This window comes from Neopsephotus bourkii, unplaced genomic scaffold (genome assembly GCF_033783945.1).
Source record: "Neopsephotus bourkii isolate Nb327-2 ecotype Australia unplaced genomic scaffold, CSIRO-AGI_Nbou_v1 NB_1491, whole genome shotgun sequence".
Taxonomy (NCBI): Eukaryota; Metazoa; Chordata; class Aves; order Psittaciformes; family Psittacidae; genus Neopsephotus; species Neopsephotus bourkii.
In genome coordinates, this window is record NW_026901967.1 from 482,145 (window position 1) to 503,564 (window position 21,420).

The window sequence follows — 21,420 nt, forward strand, 5'->3', positions numbered from 1 at the left end:
AAGAATTAATCTCATTAATACCTAATCAGTCTTCTATCATCATGTTAAAAGTTAAATGAAACTTGCTTACAGCATGGAAGTTTAGGAAGATCCATCTATAAAACTATTAAACTTATTTTCTCTGTCATTAGTGACCATGCAAAGAGATTTTTAGAAATGGATGGAGGGCACTCGAAGCTTTGATGAATTTTCACAAAAAAAGTCAAAGGCTTATTCTTAACAGCAGAGCAGTCACTCTGCTAAAGGTCATGTCTCTCCACAAAAAAAAATAGCTTCTCTATTTAAAAAAAAAAAAAATAAAAATTGTTAAACAAATTAACATGAGCAAAACATATTTTGCTCTAAATTCATTCCCCCCAAAAGCTGAAAAACTTTCAAAAAATTATGCAGCCTGAGGCAAACACCCACTAAGCAAACTACTTTCTCTCACAGCTTAACTTGAAAAAAAGAATATAAGCTGTAGAAAACAACCTCTGCTTTAACTAAGTAACCTGTACATAAAACAAAAAATACAAAACTAAGGTTTATTAAAACCAGATGTGTAACCCTCATAATCGAATACTTTTACTCAGAAAGTTTATGAAGCACTGAAGATTCATGTATTTTCTCTACTTACTTGGCTGCTTCTTCATTAAGGATCTTTAAATAATGTTTCACTGGGGAGAGAAGTTCTGGGATTTCCAACAGTGCATTTTGTAATAGAGGAGTTTTCACATAAGAATGTATGACTGGAACAAGAGCTTGAATCTCCAAGTCCAGGCGAGACAGGGTGCTGACTATCAAGAAGAACTCTTGGGTTGAGCACTGAGAAGGGAAGCAATGTCTAAATCATTATGGTGCATTATTATATTTTCATTTAATTCTACGAGCTTTTATGCTCTTTTGTAAATTATAAAAAATACAACAAAAATGGATGTACTATTTCTAACACAGCTGCATAGTCTTACCACATTCACAAGGTTAATAAAGCATACTACTATTTCAACCACCATTGTTAGGAACCAGTCGGCAGCTGATCCCCATTACTCCTGTTGCTGGATATAGACGTATAAAACATATTTTACTGATCTGTAGATCAGATATTCCTTCTTCAGTGCACTGACAATACAGAAAAAAAACATTTTGTTTTCCTCACCTGAGAATGCAAGGAAGGGAGTAGGACAAACTGAATGCTTCTACTATGAAAATCTTTGTATGCCACATCCTTTTCTTCCTACATTATGTTTTCTCTCCTACCTAGGCAACAGCCTAATATTCAGTTTCTGGTCAGTGTTTTCTGGTAATCAGTACGACATTAACAGCAGAACATGCAGGCTTCCATGAATCACTATTTCATAAAACACTCCTGCATTTTTATTTTGCCATCCCTTCTCTTTCGAAATCTCTCCCCAGAGGTAAATTTTTCATTCTCTTTCCTTCCCACAGCCATATGCAAGAGCTAAAACAATTCTCTCATCTATTACACTGTGGTTATTTCTGTCAAATAACTTATGTACCCAGAAGCAAGTATTAACAAAAATGCTGGGCTCTAAAGGAACACCTCCTTCCCCACATACGTAACCCTAAAATAAGTTTGTTCTGTAATGCCTTCACAACACGAACACCATATAAATGCAATCTTCTGAAAACCATAAACAATAAATTAATGTACACTCCAGTTACAGCCTTGGCCGCCTTCTCATTAAATACATGTCACTGCTGTGAGCAGCAATAGGAAGAGCATCCTCCATGCTGTATAAACACAGAATAAAGATACATCTAGAACTGCAGCCTTGACAATCTACTCTGGAAGTAGTAGATCACTGCTGGAAGTTGTAAGAGACTGACAACAATAAAGCTAGAAAGAAAATAATTTTTAAGTTTAATTGGCATGTTCACTGATCTGTTCTATCATAAAGGCTCTATTAAACAAAAAATAAAAATAAAAAAAAAATCATTCCTGGCCATTTAAAATGCATTCAATCACAGGAGTAATTAAATGTTACTGAAGCTATCATAAAGCCAGTATCTGCTACATACTCTCCTGAAGCATGGCTGTATGCTAAAGAACCCTACCAAACAGGCAAGGTTGGTGGACACTTCACTAAAGGACTGTGTAATTTAACCATGAGTATTTTGTACAACCTTCTTCAGCATGATGCTCCAAAGGGCTACAGCAGACCTCGACGAACAAGACGTCATTTATATTCGATATCGTACCAATGGTAGCCTATTCAATCTAAGGCGACTGAAGGCCCACACTAAGACCCTAAACCATCTTGTCCGTGAACTGCTCTTTGCTGATGATGCTGCCCTTGTCGCCCACACAGAAGCAGCTCTGCAGCGTTTAACATCTTCCTTTGTGGAGGCGGCTGCGGTTTTTGGGCTGGAAGTCAGCTTGAAGAAGACAGTAGTCCTCTACCAACCTGCACCGCAAGAAGATTATCGCCATCCTCATATTACCATCGGTGAGTCAGACCTTAAGACAGTTCAGCAGTTCAGCTATCTGGGAAGCATCATTTCCTCGGATGCCACGATCGACAAAGAGATAGACAACAGAATAGCAAAGGCATATAGAGCCTTTGGAAAACTCCATAAAAGAGTCTGGTGTAATAAACGCCTGAAGAAAAGTACAAAGATCAGTGTCTATAGAGCCATTGTACTGTCTACTCTTTTATATGGGTCTGAATCATGGGTCATCTACTGTCATCACCTGCGACTCCTGGAACGCTTTCATCAGCACTGCCTCCATACAATTCTAAACATCCATTGGACTGACTATGTGTCTAATGTCACTGTCCTCGAACAGGCAGGGGTCACCAGCATCGAGGCCATATTGCTGAAATTGCAGCTGCGCTGGGCAGGGCACGCCTCTAGAATGAAGGATCACCGCCTCCCCAAGATCGTGTTTTACGGTGAACTTGCCACCGGTAGCCGCAAGAGAGGTGCCCCAAAGAAGAGATATAAGGACTCCCTGAAACAATACCTTAGCCTTGGCCATATTGACTACCATCAGTGGTCCACCTTGGCCTCCAATCGGGAGACTTGGAGGCACACCATACATAATGCCGCTGACTCCTTTGAGAGTTCACGAAGAACTAGTCTCGAGGAGAAAAGACAACACAGGAAGAATCGCGCCCCACGTGTTCCACCCAAGGAGACCTTCTGCTGTGCTTTTTGTAGCCGGATTTGCCTATCCCACATTGGCCTTCTTAGTCATCAGCGTGCTTGTAGTAAGCGTGAGTAAAAGACCTTCCCAAATCTTCGTTCGTGAAGTCAAGCCATGATTTTGTGACAGTTTTGGAAGACCAAAGAGATTTCATTCTGAATGTTTCTGGAAAACCTAAATTCATCTTTGTTTCAGATCTATGTAAATTAGGGATATAAGACACCCATTGGGTGGTTTCCTGCAACTGTTGAATTTTTCTGCATGAGTTTTCTTTTTGTCTTCTCTTGGGCCCTAATATTCTTAGAAGCCGTGTGCTGAGCACTTCCTTTCAGAAATTAATCATAAAGCAGTAAGTATCATCATGTAAAAGCTTTATTAGACAGCTTAAATTTCCCTTCCATCAAATTAATCCCAGTGTTTCTAGTTTTACTCTTTTGTACCACACTATCTCATCTGCTTTTCTGCTATTAACAGGGTGTTAACAAGTATCTCTAAACCTTATGTTCTCCTCAATTTAACCAAATCATCAATTTAACCAAACTATAGTCTTTTAATCTTTCTTCGTAAACAATCCATTTTTCAGCCCCATGAAAACTCTGGCTCTCCCCTGCACTCGCTGCAATTTATCAGCATCTTTCTGATAATCTGGAGCTTACTTATTCTATCTTGCAAAAGCTCTGACAAGAACATAAATAATAAAGCAGCAAATCTGTCAATGGCATTTGAAGTCAAAGCACAAACAAAAGGTCTGAAAGACTAAATAAATGATAAATCCAGGCTTGGTCTGGTAAAGTAAAATACAGTATGACCAAGTACATCATCATCATCAACACTGATGTAGATAAAAGGACAGAAGTCTGCAAGACTTCCCTTGACTACAAAATGAACTCAAAGAGGCAAAGGCTGAAGCCATGCCACACTAAATTGCAACACTGGTCCTTGAAAAATAGCATTATCTGATTTATAGCAATGTCCAGAAAAGAAGAACAAGAAAATATGGACAGTAAGAAATACATCTGTTGACCAGCTGGTGGTGGTTGTTTTAATTGTTCTTTTAAAAAAAAGGAACAAAAAAGGGATTTAATGAGTACAATACCTACTGAAGGTGGGAAAAAGTTCTAAGAATACATAAAAACTTCTCTAAGATGTTCTTCAGTAAGGGTGGTGAGGCTTGTGAGGGTGAGGCTTCAGTAGGGGTATGAAACTAGATTTCAAGAAAGTGTCATCTATAAAAGAATTTGAGAGGGGGGAACAAACAACCTTGGTCATGTACAAAGCCATAAACGACCCTGAAAGTTATCATGAGATTTCTCAAAGGATGTCTAATGAACATGCCGAATCTTCTCATGGCAACTGTGAAAGCTTACACACCATAACAGACATATAATGAGTTAAAACGTACCTGATTTTACTGTGAGCTAAGTTCTACAGTACCTTTGGAGAACAAGAAATCCAGCATTTACTGCAAACAATATTGTTAAAAGCAGCATTCCCAAGAAAGAGGGTGAACATACCCTTTTTGTGCTTATTCAGAGTGTTACTGTTTCTCTTGGCTTGATTTTAGTAACACCGCAGGACTCTGAATCTAAAATTTAATGGCTCCCCTGCAGAAATGATTAACTAAGCAAACATGTAACTTGGAACAGATGATTAAAATACTTCGGGAAAGCCAGGGTCCATTAAAGTGGGACTGATTTCACTTAAATCCTAAGTAACGTTAGAAAATACATGTAACACTATTATATATTAGAAGCTTTAAAATGAAGTAAAAATGGTTTGCACAAAGTGGGATTAATATTCTTGCATTCACAGAAGATTCTCACAAGCTTATTCAAAGCAAGTTTTGAAGTCTAACTTGGAAATACCATCAATGGTAGCTATTACAGTTTCTTTGGCACAAGCAGAGTAACCTGAGAGTTGACAGCAATGCTAAAACAATACTTTCAACCAGCAGTTTATGCGACTGTACTGAAAATGGTTAGGATTTCCATCAAAAACAATGCATGAAAGACCACAGCAGTATGCCAGCTCTAACACACTTTCAACAACACTGAAAACAATTTAGCCTTGTTTGAATTAGTGGAATTGTCTCCTACAGATCTAGTAGGGAGCGGGAGAGACACACAGCTGACAGCCATCGACCACTCCAAATTAAAAGCATTTTAAATTAAAAACAAAGTGAGTTGAAATGCAGCATACATTATCACTCCTTACAAAATGCAGTATCTACCTTTATATTTTTAATATAGTGAGCATAGTGGTTTTGGTTTAGGAAAAATGAGGAATTTAATTTTAAGGTTACTCTGTTCCCTTGTTATGACACTACTTCTATTAATTCAGATAATCAGGGGACAACTTGTTCGAATAAGCAAGTCTAAAAATATCTATGGTACAAATTCTTTAAAAGATTAAAAGTATAGCATACACAAGATGTGCTTTCATGGAAGAAAAAATATAAAATATAAAAGGTACATGTTATCTGAAGTCAACAACATGATATGGGGAGAATTTATTTTAAACATTCTATTCAAACAGTAACTAATTTGCTGGGCATATACAGCAGATATTGATTTAATTGATTTAGTAAGAGAAAAAAAAATAATTTGAAATACAACATTTTTCTCCGAATCTACTCTAATCTTGTGTTGCTGAATAACACAATCTTCAATGAAGTATTAAACACACCTTTCAGAGAAGAGCACATTTTCAGCACCATTCTAGATGACAAGCTTATAGCAAAGATTTTAAACACTCAGCAGTCATCTAGGCAGCACCCTTCTTCACCAAGGAGTCTGAGCACAACAGTTAACTATTCACTGGAAAACCAAGGGTAAACCCCTGGAAGCATCCAAGCAGCCAACACCCTCCTTTGTAAGCAACTGCCCACCTACTTTATTTTGCACAGGTGAGCAGCCCTGATTAAGTGGGCTCAAAGTTTTTGAGAGTGATTTAGAACTGAACAGGCTTTTTCAACTGCAAGAAATTGTGAGGAACTGCAAACAAGGGAGAGCCTATGGCGGACGTCAGAAGCAGAACAAACTGAAATGACACTTTCCTACACACCCAGGAAAGGTTTGATTCTTGACCTCATACCTTGTACAGGAGTTCAGTGAACAGCGTCACTTTAACCTGTTCTAAAATTCAGTGACTATTTGTTATGATGATTCCTGTTCACTTTGGTGACTAAGCTTTAGTAAAAGACAAAATAAAAATTACTGTGCAAAAGGTACTGATAAACATTTAGGGATCTAGGCTGTATAAATGTTTATCTTCTGAAACACACTACATGAAGCCAGGCATGAAAACAGCAAGCAACATCAGGATGGATCTGTAGGACACATGACTAAAAGTACTGATGACATGTTTACTCTGTACTGGGTTTTAGACCTATTCAATCATAGGTCTCCAACTGCTGTACTGCCCTTATGTGCACTCCAAGACAAGAGTAATTACTCTGACTGAGACACAAAAATATGTTCCTGTTATTCATATTTCCCACTGTCCTAAGATGCAGATCACAAAAGGAAATGCATGTGGCCTACATTTTGTTCTATTATTTGGTGGCTCTCTCCAGGGCCTAGGGGGCACAGCTGAACTGGTTATGGAAAACAGTTGAACCAATGTGTTCTTCCAGGAAGATCTAGTTTTGCATCTGCTCCAGGCTCTTTCTAATCAAAGCTCTTGGCAATTCTCTGTTTCCTCTTGAAGTCAGCTTTTGAATGTTACCAAGAAGTCTTCAAACAGTTGCTCTCCAGCCACCCTTCTCTTGCCACCAAGGAGGGTGAGACCATTCTGCTGTTGACAGCATTTCTGCCAGGGCAAGATGTCAGATGCTGGAGCTGTAAAAACTAAGAACCAGTGCTTGTATTAATTCTACTCTCCATAGAACAGTAACTTTGTTCCTGTCTCCTTATTCATTCCCATAGTCCTTTTTCAAGCTGGGACAAACTTGAAGGTGGTAACACAACCTCCAAGGTAATAACTAATTGCCACTACAATAATGCTGTTCTAACTCTACGCTACTCATACCTGAAGGCAAATCAGCAATGCTGTTTGGTGGTTTCGGTTTGGGGCTATGGGAACTTGTGGAGGATCATTTAACAACTGTCAATATGAATTACGTTACCAAACAAGAAGCATTAGCAGACTTACTAAAACAAAACAAAATAAAAAACACAAAAACACAAAAAGTCAGACCAGGAAAATACAAAATGATGTTATTTATCAGAAGAGTTCCCATAAGTCAGTTCCAAAGCAGAGAACTGTTTTGCCTTCATTTTTTTCTGTCTCCTCTAAAGGTTACCGGTGCAAAGTGCATTGCATAATAATAAGCTCTTCAGTGGCTGATGTGAACGAAAGATGTTGGGAATGACTAAGCCAACCCAGCTATCTCTGTCCACTTCAGAGTTCTCCCTTCATGAAACATACCCCCTCAAATACTTAAGTCACTGGAGTCTAAATGGCCTGAAGGATGAAAGAGTTGCCACATTCACCTATTTTTCCTGCAGTTGACACTGAACTAACAAGCACATTTGTTTAGTTAAGCCACCAGTGCCCTGCACTTGAAATTCTGGATCCCTTAATGGGAATGAAACTACAGTGAACCTCATTTTGAGCATGTGGGAGATGGATATATGGAATTAACAGAACTGTAAAGTTTTCTATAGCAGGAACTGGATATTCTGGGGGAGGGGGGAAAAACCAACCAACCAAACCAAACAAAGTATCAAATCCTCATGAAAACCAGTTACTCCATGTTGCTGAATATGTATCTACTATGCAGAGACCTTTCTTCAGATTCCATATCCACTGTCTGTCTAGACTGAAAATCTGTTTCCCCAAGTCTGCTTTTGATTCTTTATTCAAAACAGACCCCATCCTTCAGGGATGCTGTCATCTCCTCAAAGTCTAGGAGACCTTCAGGGAATACTCAGTGCTTCAGTGACTCTTCACAGTGTTCTGCAATGGATGACAAACTAGATTTTTACCAAGGGAAGCTAATTCATGAGAGGAAAAATTATGCTTGGATCTTTTTCCCCTCATTTACTCTTCTTGAGGATTCTCTGGGAGCACCCTCCTCTCCTGCAGATTCTTTCCAACATCTGATTCACTACATATATCTTCATGATATAGTGGATATTGTTAACACAAACTACATTATCACCTCATTCCAAGTATCACATGAAAATTGAGGATCTCTAAATGTTTCCACCTAAATGACAGCTTTAGAGCTGAGAAGGGTAAGCAGTCCTACAACAGAAGGGACACCTGAAGAAACACATGCTGACTACTATAAAAAAAAAAAAAAAAAGAAAAAGAATAGGAAAAAAAAAAAAAAGGAAGCACAGGATAGGATTGCCAGGTTGTTGCTGTGGAATACAGATGTATCCCTCCAAACATTTCTTTAAAAAAAGCTTCTTACTGTGAGGGTGGTGAGGCACTGGAACAGGCTGCCCAAAGAAGTGGTAAATGCTTCATCTCTGGCAGTGTTCAAAGGCAGGCTGGACAGAGCCTTGGACAACATGGTCTAGTGTGAGGTTTCCCTGCCCATGGCAAGGGGTTTGGAACCAGATGACCTTAAAGTCCTTTCCAACCTAAACCATCCTATGATTCTGTGATAGGGTACATTTTAGAGGATGGGGAAGTTGGTGCACACTCCCTCTTTCCATAAACTTCATTATGGCTGTAACCATTCATTGACACATGAAGTCTTTCCATGTGCCTAGCACCACAACACATTAGGGCTTTGAAAGTTACACAAGAACCAAGTTTCAGATTTTCAGAGAGATGAAAACTTTGTGCTGTACCGTCCAAAGAAAATTACAACTTTGCTCTCCTTCTACCCACCTATTCCCTTATCTAAAACAAACAGTCAAACTCTAAATATATCAGTGAAATAAAAGAACATGAAGTACTGCATAGGTGCTATTAGCAGATTAATCTGCTTCAACTAAGAACTCAGTGTCTCATTACATGTAATTATTAAAATGTTCAAGTGAGATCCAAAGTACAGAATTTATAAACAAATTAACATTCATTTGAAAACAGCTAACTACAGCTAAGTGATTTCACTTTCAAGCCCAATTTTAGATAAGCATACAGAATGCAGTGGGTTTTTTATAGGGAAATAATTTATGGCACAAGGACATATTGCATCATCCCATCTCACTGAACCCAGCCACTAAATCATAAATACCAGAGACGTATTTCCTCTTAGCATTAGCAATACAGTTTATGTATTCCTGAACCCTACACTCAGGCATTTCTTCCATCAGCATAATCACTGATTAACAAAAAAATAAGGCTCTACCATAAGGCAAAAGTAATTTTTATGAACTCATATCCTTTTATTAAGTCAGCCTCAGTCTTGCTAAGAAGAAAATACGTTTAAACAAACATGCAAAAACTATAATACATTAAGAAAAAATGACACCATTTGGGAAACAGTATATTAGGGTAATTATGGAAATACCTTTTTGTGAAAAACACTGCAGAGGCCTCTTTCTATATCTGGCAGCTTAAAAAGAAGATTTCGAATCTGACCAAACATACTGGATTCTGACAGCAGAATTTCAGACACAGCATCAAGACGGGCATTGATTTCACTGTAAAAGAACAATTGTAAGATCAATAAATAAAACTTGTGCTTCTCTGAGGGAAAGGCATATACCTCATGAACTTCTTCCTTTGACTTGTTTGCTTTTGTTGTTTTTGGGGGGGCTTTTTTCCTCTTTGCTTGGGTTTTGGGTTTGTTTTATTTTTAACTTTGACTAAGGCCACATTCTCATGAATAACTAAGTAGAAGAATTTAGAAGAATTGAGAGATGCAAACAATCTTGGGCTTTCATTGGAGATGCAAGCAAAAAGCTGGATATAAACTCATTATCTCCTCTATATGCTCAAACCAGCCAAATATACATCTACATGTTCTTCCAGTGGTACATCATATGAGAAACACTGAATCCTGAACAGTCAATCCTAAACCTGCAGATGAATACCTGGGGGAATTTACATTTGAACTCTACATAAGCATAATCTATTCCAACACAGTATAGATACTGGTTACCATTTTGTCTCTCTATTTTTGATCCAGAACAGCAATTTGTAATTACATGAATCAGAATGAATGTTGGGTTCCTCTCCCTGTACCATTAACCTCCATATTTCAGGACTGAAGTCAATCAATAAGGTAGTATTCTTTATGTGAAGAAACAATTCTGCAGTTATCTGCACCTTCCTTATAATTATGTTTTTACAGCCACTGTCAGAAAATAACTTTAAAATGAACAACATACTGCCGAGGTTCACCTCAACCTACATTGCTGCTAACAGCACAGCTACAGCTTCCAATGCACCCATGAACTGACTGTAGAAAGCAGAGGTAAGGGAAACTCCATTTTTACTTTTTATGCAACCAAACTACCTCAATACTGCTTTCTAGTAGAACACTGAGATTAGGGGTACATGGCTGTAACTAAAACATGTACATTAGGAATTTACCTTTGGGAGTTAGTGAACCAAAATTCAGTGCATGCAACACAAAGGAAACAGTTTCCATTTCCTTCTAGCTTACTGTAAGACAGCAGTTAAAAGAGATGTGTCAAAGCTAAACAGCATGATTCCTCTTAACATAGCTTTTCCACATTCAGGCTTCATCTCTGAAGTAACTGTGCACCACAAAATAGAATCAACTGGATGAAGGCTGTGCTAAGATCTGCTCAGGTTTCACAGCAAAAAAAAAATTGGTTCCAGATTACATGTTACTCCACAGTCCCCCCACCAATGTGCTGCTGGGCACACTCTATGAGTACCAGTGCACTGTTTAGCTGTCATCCAGAAAGCTTCTGGCAAGTAAGGCTGAATCTGAAACACAAAATCACAGACTGGTTTGGGTTAGAAAGGACCTTAAAGCTCATCCAGTTCCAACCCCCTGTCACAGGCAGGGACATCTTCCACTAGACCAGGTTTCTCCAAGCCCCGTCCAACCTGGCTTTAAATACTGCCAGGGATGGGGTAGGTTTTTGGTCTCCTCTCAGTGTAGTTTTTTTTATACCATATGCTCAGAGGACATACTGAACACAAAACAAGTTACCATCCAACTTTATAGGCAGATGATCCTAAACTTCCCTGCTATGGGCAAGTTTCATTTAATTTTGAACATGTTGTCGTGTAATACAATGAGATATAACTGACTGTGATATAGGCAAAGGTTCTTTGACGCAAGATGTGGTATACAGTCTCACAAATCCTCAAGACATCCCAGTGCTTATTTAAAATCCTTGTGTTTTCTCTCAGAATGACAACTAACGCTTACCGTAACATGTTCCTCCTGAGACATGAAAAACCCCCACACTGCTACGTGTGAGTCTGTCCACCCTTGCAGGTCAAGAAGAAATCAGTCTTTCAATAACAACACTTCATATACCAGCTGAGTACATGCAAGACAAATACAGCCCTGCCCACGTCATTCTCCCAGACCAGCAAGATGCTTAAGAGCTCAGCCAGCACAGAGGGATGAAAAGTAAGGATGCAATCAAAATGTAAGATTTCAGGGAAGACTGCCTGACTTGCCCATGCCTTTTATTGCCAAACTGCACTGCCACTTGCCACTGTAGTTGCTAAAAATGCTATCCATGAAGAAATCCACGAAATCAGGCAGCTCCACAGGTTGCAGACATTACAACAGATTGGCAGTCAGAGGCCTCTGGCCCTGAAGACAGCTAAATCTAAGAGTCCTTGAAATTCTATTATGCTGAATGTGAAAAGAACACCACAATTGGATGTAAGCTCAGATACACATAAATCTAATGGCATTTAAGTGCCAGGATTTTGTTCAGTGACACACTGCCTTCTACTAAAACAGTAAAACCATCCCCTCATCTGCCACAAATGACGCACACTCATTCCCTGCTGTATAAAACCAGGATTTCCAGTGCCCTATCTACCACCATCTACCTGAAGCACAGGTAGATGCATTCCTCCACAGTCATACAAACTGGTAACAGACTCTGCTGTCTTGATCCCAGGCAACTTGCGAATTCACTCTGTTATCTCTGAACTTGACAGCAGTCTCTATGATCACACCACAGCACTCAAAATATTCCACTATCCTAAAAGCCTGCTTTTTTCCCAGCCCTGAGGAAAACAGAAATGTCAGACTTTGTAGGCTCTGCTTCACAGCCCTACTGCAGGTCACAAAACCAGCTTTTTTTTCCTTACAACTGTTCCACTCCTCCAGCAACTCCAAAAGCACCGCATTAAACATTGATCCTGTTCTGTGCAGCCAAGCACCCTGCAAGCAACAGCAGCAGACAGCAGCAACCACCAGCACAATTACTCAGACCTACAAAGCTGTTTTTTTTCAACACAGAACACATCCAAGCTTTAAATCTGATCCTTAAGAGACACAAACATGTATCTGGTGTAGACTGGCAGGGTTATGAGAAGTTATGCAACTACGCAACTGAAGATCAAGCTGTTAGCATCCACACAGTATATTCAAGACAACAGAGGTTTAAACTTTTTACATCAGTCAGCAAGGCGCTGCGCACTACAGCTGGATAATGGAAGCTGAGAAGCATTAATAGCAATAACAAAGTAATAAAATAACCCAGGTACATAGCTTTGAAATAAGCAGATACACTGAAATTCTGAAAGGTCAGTATCATCACCCACAATTATATTTTCATGGAGGATTATTAAAATTCACTGTACCTTACACCCTGGAACACTCCTCTGCCTGAAGGAGTACTGAACTGCTGAATTATGAACACATGTACCTTAAAGAAGAAAATAATCTGTATTTTTATTTTAAAAAGCATGTGTAAGCAGCAGAATTTTGTTCCAGAACACTGCCACTTAATTTAAAGAGGATGATTGTAACTATGTGGCAAATTGAAAAGAGACAATAATATGTAAAATAGATGCAGATATTAAAAATTCTCCCCCCTTCAAAGCTTAATCTGCACTTTAATCATCCTCACATATGGCTATGTTACTGTAGCTCCAGTAATCTAAAACTAAGCATCCATACAGTTTTTTTTCTTTAATCCTACAAATAAGGAAGTCAGGAAAATAGCATCCAGACTCAAATGACCTATTTTTTTCCACCTTAAACAAAACATAAAGGGATTCCTAATAAAAAAGCCAAAAATACAGTGAAGAATTATGCAAAATCCTATGTGCGTAAGGAAGGAAGGACAGGGAAATTATAAAAACAGCCAGATGATTGAGACTATGCTTTTTAAATATTTATATGTAAGCTAATAAAAAATTTGTTGAGCATCAATGTATTACTCAGACCACTTTTAAACCACTTCAAAAGAAATTTGTTCTGCACTGCAAAGTTATTCAGCGGATCCTATGTACAGTTTGGGGTTTCTAATCTCTGCGTGATCTGGAAAAAAAATTCCACCACTAAAAAATTTGAAACCAGCATTATATAAAGAAACTTAACAGCTTACACTAAGAAACTGTCTCACATTTTATAAACCGGCTACTACTTCATATTCTATTTAGGTGCAGTATTAGCCTATTCTTTCCCATCTATATAACCCATGTCAGCAACCTGAGCTTTATTCAATTTTCCAAACAATCTTCTGTGAAGTAATGTAATGTAAGCCAGTTGACTAAAAGCAATATACTTATTTCTGCCATACGCTCCATCCAAGAATAGCATCATTAATACTAAAATCATTTTGCAATGCATTTAAACGTAACAAATTCTAACTGCAGATTTTTTTATTCTAGTCATGTAAATGAACTACTTGAAATTAAATCATGAGATACTACCCTGTATTATTCTGCTGCCAGATATGTGAACAATACAGAAAACTAGCAAACAGGGAAATATTTGAATGCTGAACTAAAAATTATTTTGACAAAGCAGAAGGCTGCACTGCAACTGAATTAACATCTGAAGATCTTAACAATTTAAACAGGACTGCTTGTTGCTAGCGTGCTAGCAGACCTGCTTATCCCTCATACAGGGAAGCAAGCTTAACATTTTCAGATGTGGTAACCTACCATACAATCTAAAGCAGACTGAAATTGTTAAATGTAAACTGCTGCATAAAAACCACATAAAATTTTCAGTAATATAAGGTCCAGTTTTTATATAAGGTGAGTAAATATGAATTTATCAGAAATAACTTAATCTAATACCAGAGAAGTATGTAAAGCTACCAGTCACAAGAATTCAACACTTGAAAAAATACACTGAAAGGTGCAAAATAACAAAGGTTGCTCTCCTTGAACTAAAGCATCTAGACCAAAGCCTCCTGCCTACTTACCGCTTTAAAGAAACGTTGGGAAGATGCAAGATACAACTGTGACTGACAAAGTCCCTAAACTGCAAATTGTTGGAAGCTGGGATAATCCCCCAGGGAGGTAACATTACCCAGCCACCTTGTTCTAATACTCACCTCTGGTAACTGTCTAGTTTCAAACAGAGGACAAAGTGAAGGCTATTCTGATTTCTGCTGCTTTGTATATTTTTGCACTCATATTTTGCCTTTTTCTTGACTTTCCTTCAGGACACAGTTTACAAACAAAGGCATTAAATGAGATAATGAAGTTAAAGACCGTACAGTGTATCCTGCTTTAGACCACTCTTTCATAACAAGCAATTAATGCCATCAAAACCCAAAGACATGGTAGAATTAGCACTATGTAATCAGTAAACTAAATATGTCTTTTTAAAGAACAAGCAAACAAAAATACCCAGTCTATCTCAGTGTTTTTTTTACTTACGCGGCCAAGTTAGACTCTGGCTAACTTTATGGGCTAAATCCAGAACTGTTAAATTGTGCTGTGACTGCTACAATTCTATGCATAAGCAACAAAGAAAATGTGCAAGCAAGGGTAATTATAACATAATTACTATGGTGCAATTTAAGTGAAACCTAAAAAAATAATAATAAAAAAAAAATTAACATCTTTCCAGATCTGTTTCCCTAGGTTTTTTATATTCAGGAGAAACAGAATAATTTACTGTCAAAACTCATGTTTCAGACCCCTCCAGAGAGATCCAACATTCCCCTAAATAAACATGCAGCCACAAGAAGACAATATTCCTGAATGGATCTCAAATACTTCACAGCAATATAAAAATACTATAAACGTTGTCTTCACATCTGTTATAAGAAGGTATAAAATACGCAAATGGTAATCAATCACTTTTGTTTATGTTCACACACAATGTATTTTGCTATTTGTGCGAAATAAAGGGAACTATTAGCTACTTTAGCCAACATGAATGAATGCTTGATTACTACAATTATACGGAGATAAGAGACAACATTCAGTGGTACCAACACACACCCAAGAACAGTGAATGAATACATGTGATGATGCTGCAATCTTTTTCTTTACTACAACAATTTTGAAATCTCAGGCTTATGCTGTAACCTACATTTGTGCATTTTATATTGGCACTGATGCTATAAAATCTTTATTCCTAGGAGGAAAACTAGCCCATGGTATTCTGCTGTAGTAATGGATGGTTTTTATTCCTAAATCACTGCTGCAATAGAAGATACTAATCCTGCTCTGCATGCTGATAGTATCAAATGTGGCTTCAAGTGGGTTTCTTTAAAGACCACTAGGTAGTTTGTTCTGCTGCCCAGATATCTTGATTATGGGACCAAGGACAAAGTCAAACTTGAAATACTTTCCTTTACGGCTGTAGTTTGTCTATAGCATATAAATGAAAGGGCACCCAATACATTCATAGTGAGATGATTTAGAACAAGATATTTTTATATTAGGAAACACATGCTTCCATCATCACTATAAAGGGCCCTTCTTCCTAGTTCTACAGTATATATCCTCCAAATGAAAGTCATGCTGCATTATTAATACCAATTTACACTCTGTCCCTTCTTTAGTGGTAAAAAAGGAACTGCGTGCAGTTCTGGATTGTGCAGTTTTGAGTTTGCTAACCTAAAGCTATGGTCATCCTATGCTCTTTCCAGGCAAAGCATATTCAGACTAACAGTAACTATTAATACTATCCTACAAGGCATTCATTCAGCCTTAATAAAAGCACCACCTCGCCCAGAACTGGAAGAAATGGGGCAAAAAGACTACTAGAATCACAGGGGAAAAAATGGGAATCCAATTTTGGAGGAGTAATAAGAATTTCGGCTTTTCTAGCCTGCACAAGCAAAGGTTAAAATGTTTTTTGTTAAGCTCTCTCAATACGTACGATTTTTCTCCTTCATTGACATTTGAACATTAGCTTTAACTAGAAAAAGATCAAATTAGTACAAAGTGACTACAAATAAATGCAGGCAAGAAACACTGAAGTCACTTGTGGCAAACAGCATGCCTTGGAAACAAGAACATAGACAACACCATAGAACCATGAACTCACAGAACTAAGGAGTGGTTTGGTTTGGAGGGAACTTAAAGATCATCCAGCTCCAGTCCCCTGACATAGGCAGGGTCACCTTTCACTAGACCAGGTTGCTCCAAGCCCTCTCCAACCTGGCCTTGATCACTGCCAGAGATGGTGCAGCCACAGCTTCTCTGGGCAACCTGTGCCAGGGCCTCACCACCCTCACAGGGAAGAACTTCCTAAGATCTCATTTCATCTCCCCTCTGTCAGGTTAAAACCATTCCCCCTTGTCCTGTCCCTCCAGGCCCTTGTCAAAAGCCCCTCAGGCCCTTGTCAAAAGCCCCTCTTCAGTTTTCTTGTAGCCCTCCTTTAGGTATTGAAGACTGTTCTTCCTGGAGTCGTCTACTACTCCCCCACCCCCAAGGTTTTAAGATCTTGCACTAGATACTCTTCTAAGTGATAAACTAAGCACTTCTGCAACAAAGGCAAGCATCAGCATTTTCCAGGTTATCTTCCACTTAGATAACAAAGTCTCTACCTTCTCCCTGGCTACAGTACTAGAAATGACACTTCATGATGTCCACCCACTGGCATTTAAAAGCTATTCTACTTCTCCAGAAATATAACATGGGGGGAAGGGGGGGGGGTAATCCCTTACGCAATACTTTCTATACATACAGGCCACAGAGTTCTCTTCACAGGAATGGAATTATACACATATTCCCCTACAGTGGCTATAAATTGCTCAGTACTATACATACATCATTAATTATCCAAGTTACACTTTTAAGTACATAGATACCGCTTTACTAGCTTTACAGCATGATGTAATATGGAAGTAATAAACCTCCACATAATCATAGAATCACAGAATAGTTTGGGCTGGAAAGGACCTTAGATCATCTGGTTCCAAACCCCTACCACGGACAGGGACACCTTCAACTAGGCCAGGTTGCTCCAAGCCCTGTCCAACCTGGACTTGGAACACTGCCAGGGATGGAGCATTTACCATTTCTTTGGGCAGCCTGTTCCAGTGCCTCACCACCCTCACAGTAAAGAACTTCTTCCTTATATCTAACCTGAACTTCCCCTCTTTAAGTTTAAACCCCTTGTCCTAGTCCTACCACTACAGTCCCTGATGAAGGCTTCCTATCCAGCATCCTTATAGGTCTCCTTCAGGCACTGGAAGGCTGCTATGAGGTCTCCATGCAGCTTCTCTTCTCCAGGTTGAACAGCCCCAACTTTCTCAGCCTATCTTCACACAGGAGGTACTCCAGTCCCCTGATCATCCTCATGGCCCTCCTCTGGACTTGTTCCAACAGCTCCATGTCCTTCTTATGCTGAGGACACCAGAACTGTACACAATACTCCAAGTGAGGTCTCACGAAAGCAGAGGGGCAGGATCACCTCCTTCAACCTGCCGGTCACACTCCTTTTGATGCAGCTTGGGATACAGTTGGCTTTCTGGGCTGCGAGCACACATTGAAGCCGGCTCATGTTCAGTTTCTCATAAATCAAGGTCCCCAAGTCCTTTTCCGCATGGCTGCTCTGAATCTCTTCTCTGCCCAGCCCGTAGCTGTGCCTGAGATTGTCCCTGCCCAGGTGCAGGACCCTGCACTTGCTTTGTTGAACTCCATGAGGTTGGCAGTGGCCACCTCTGAAGCGTGTCAAGGTCCCTCTGGATCCCCTCCAGCATGTCAACTGGACCACACGGATTGGTGTCATCAGCAAACTTGCTGAGAGTGCACCAATGTTCATGTCGCCGACAAAGATGTGGAACAGCATCAGCCTCAACACCGAACCCTGAGGGACACCACTCGTTACCCATTTCCAGTTGGACATTGAGCACTTGACCACAACTCTGTGTGTGCGGCCATCCAGCCAGTTCTTTATCAACCAAGTGGTCCACCTATCAAATGCATGTCTCTCCAGTTTAGAGACAAGGATGTTGTGCAGGACAATGTCAAACATTTTGTACATGCCCACACAGACAATGTCAGCTGCTCTGCCCCTGTTCATCAGCTCTATGGTGGCCCTATCATAGAAGGCGATCAAATTGGTCAGGCATGATTTGCTCTTAGTGAAGCCATGCTGGCTTTCACTAACCACCTCATTGTTATTCACATGCCTTCACATGGTTTCCAAGAGAATCTGCTTCAAGATCCTGCCAGGCACAGAGGTGAGACTGACCTGTAGTTTACCGGGTGTTCGTCTTTCCCCTCCTTGAAAAATGGGAATTGTATTTCCCTTCTTCCTCTTGTTGGGATCTTCACTTGACTGCTATGACTTTTCAAATATGATGGACAGTGGCTTTGCAACTTCATCTGCCAGATAATAATTGTGCTATTTTCTCTCTTTTCCAGTTTTGACCATTTTGTTTAATTTAGCCACCTTGACAAGGTCAAGTAATGTGTTTGTTTGGTACTAAGTAAACAATTTTCTTGCAAAATTGTGCAAGAATCAACAGCTGAGCAAGACACAGTCTCTAACACTGAATGAGGCAATGGATGCAATATTTATTCTAGAACTGCCTACTCTGTTTAGCCTCCAGACTGGGCAAGCAGCATTGTGTAGTGGTTTAAGCCCAGCCAGTAACCCAGAACCACGCAGCCACTTGCTCACTCCCTGCTCTTCCTCCCCCCACTTTCCTTTTCTTTCTGCTCCCCTCACAGAAGTTAGGCAAGAAAGGCACCAGACGGAACTTACATTTCAAAGGCAGACAGGCAAGGCAAGATAACACTTCTGTGATCCATGAAGATATTAACTCCTACAAAACCCAATAAATTTCCTAATTCCTCCTAAAATGCTCAGTCCTTGATGACTCATACATTCTTATTATCTTTGTATTGAACAAGCAAGGACATTGTACCCTTCTTGGTTAAGCCTTTTTTTTACCTCAAAATTGCAAATGTCTAATGCTTAAACCTTTTACTGTAATTCTCTGAATGTGTTACATCACTGATGATTTAATGGTTATCTCCAAGTTTGTCCAAATGAGCTCCCTGCACACATTCTACCTTTATTCAACCTACTGTATGGTTTCTCCAGTGGAAATTCACTTATCATCCCAAGTGATTTTCAACTATCAGGCACAAAGCAATAATCACACCCTCTCATTTTTGATACAGCAAGAAAACTGCACCTACCCACTGACTGCAAAAGATGCAGTACAGAAATCTCCCTCTAAAAATGTCACTCCAGGAGGCACAGGTGAATCACAATTACAGAATGTTCTCTAAGTGCACTTGTGTGCATTATTGGAACAATACCGCTGAATGTCTGATGTACTAAGTATGTGAAATTACAGATCAGGATTCAGAAATGGAGAAATACACAGAAACAAAATAGCATTCTAGGTTTAGCTGAGGACTCCTGCCATCTCCAACCAACAAACCTTCTTTCATACTAAGAAGGCTGAAAAAGGGAACATTCATCAGTGTCTAGAAGTAGCAAAGAGCAGAGGAGAAAGACAAGAAACCAAACCTGCAACCTTGTAAAGCTGGAGGCATGGGAGAATTTAAACTAAATTTACTGGTTAAGAAGGAAGGGTTGAAGTCCCCATGCAATCAGTTTTCTGTCCTCTGTGTCTAGATAGGAAGTTTGTCTATTTGACTGTTGAATGGTATTTCAGCTGTTGCATCAGATATGTGATCATCTGGGAGCAAAACTGATTAAGGCACCCCTTTTTTAGGTCCCCACCCTCTGTGCTGCCACCATGCCAGACCAGAGCCTGCACTCTGGCTCCCCCAGCTGATAACTTCAGGAACAATTCCCCAGAGGCCACAAGGTGCCCTCAAGGGCAGAAAAAGAAATAAACCAATTTATTTCAATTTATTATTGTAAAGTGGCCCCAAAAATCTATACATATCCTTTTAAGGTGAACACCAGGTACATAATTAACTTCCATAAAGCCTAATACTATTTAGGATGGTTACATCAAAAGCCTTTTTGAAGTGGGTAAGATACATAAAAGCTATTATCAGAAAGATTTTTATTTTTTTTAAAGGCATACTGAAATAGATTTATTAAATTTCTGTCAGAAACTGCAACATTAAACAGTCTAACCAGTAAGCTCCTGCAAATGAAAAAGGTCTCTAATAGTCTCAATTAACAAAATAGGAGGGAAAAAAGTTATGTATTTTTCTAAGACTACTGGGAAAAGATCCTTACAAAAAGACTAATAAGAAAATTAAGCAACGATTATTCAGAAGTATAGTGCTGTAACATAAATCATATTATCTCTGGTCAAGGAAAAAAAATGCTTCTCTAGAAGGATTTGTAAATTACCAACAGCTAAAATACTGGTATATCTCACTATTCAAAACTGTTAAAAATTAATAAAAATGTAAAACTGTTTAATACATTTACAAAACAGATGGAAAAACTAATTAAGGTAACCAAAAGAGAGGAATTTTCTGTATGCCGTAACTGAAGTGAACAAAGTGGCAACTGAATAGATTGCACACTGACAACACTGAGGGAACGCACAAAGGAACAGATCCAAAATCTTAAAATGCAGGCAACAAACAGGCCATGGACTCAATACTGTTATTTACTACATATTCAAGCACAACACTTCAATAAAACCTGCAAAGAAAAATCAGGGAAGATGGAGTCCGTTTCAAGACAAACAAGTAAAAAAAAAAACAAGTGTATTACAAAATAAAGCAGCAATAAATAAAGCATACCTCAAAATACGAAAGTGACCAACCCATCGTCACATTTAATAATTAATGAAAAGAAATACTTTCCTGTGCAATACACTGTATACACAGGTAACATCCATAGTTACTTTAGAATAAGTTAAATATATTAAGGATGTAAATGCTTATGATGCAAGAAAGACATAAAAAATTAATTGGCAAGTTTGGGAATAAGACATCCTCCAATAGAAGGCAATACTCACCCATTGTCTTAAAAATGATATCGAATT

General features: G+C 38.9%; 1 protein-coding gene across 1 annotated transcript in view; it reads right to left on the reverse strand.

Moving 5' to 3' along the window:
• Positions 1-21,420, reverse strand: part of MSH3 (mutS homolog 3) — a 113,760-nt gene that overhangs the window by 41,936 nt on the left and 50,404 nt on the right. Inside the window, 2 exon segments of the mRNA XM_061369302.1 lie at positions 617-804; positions 9,621-9,753. Coding sequence (XP_061225286.1) covers positions 617-804; positions 9,621-9,753 — 321 coding nt within the window.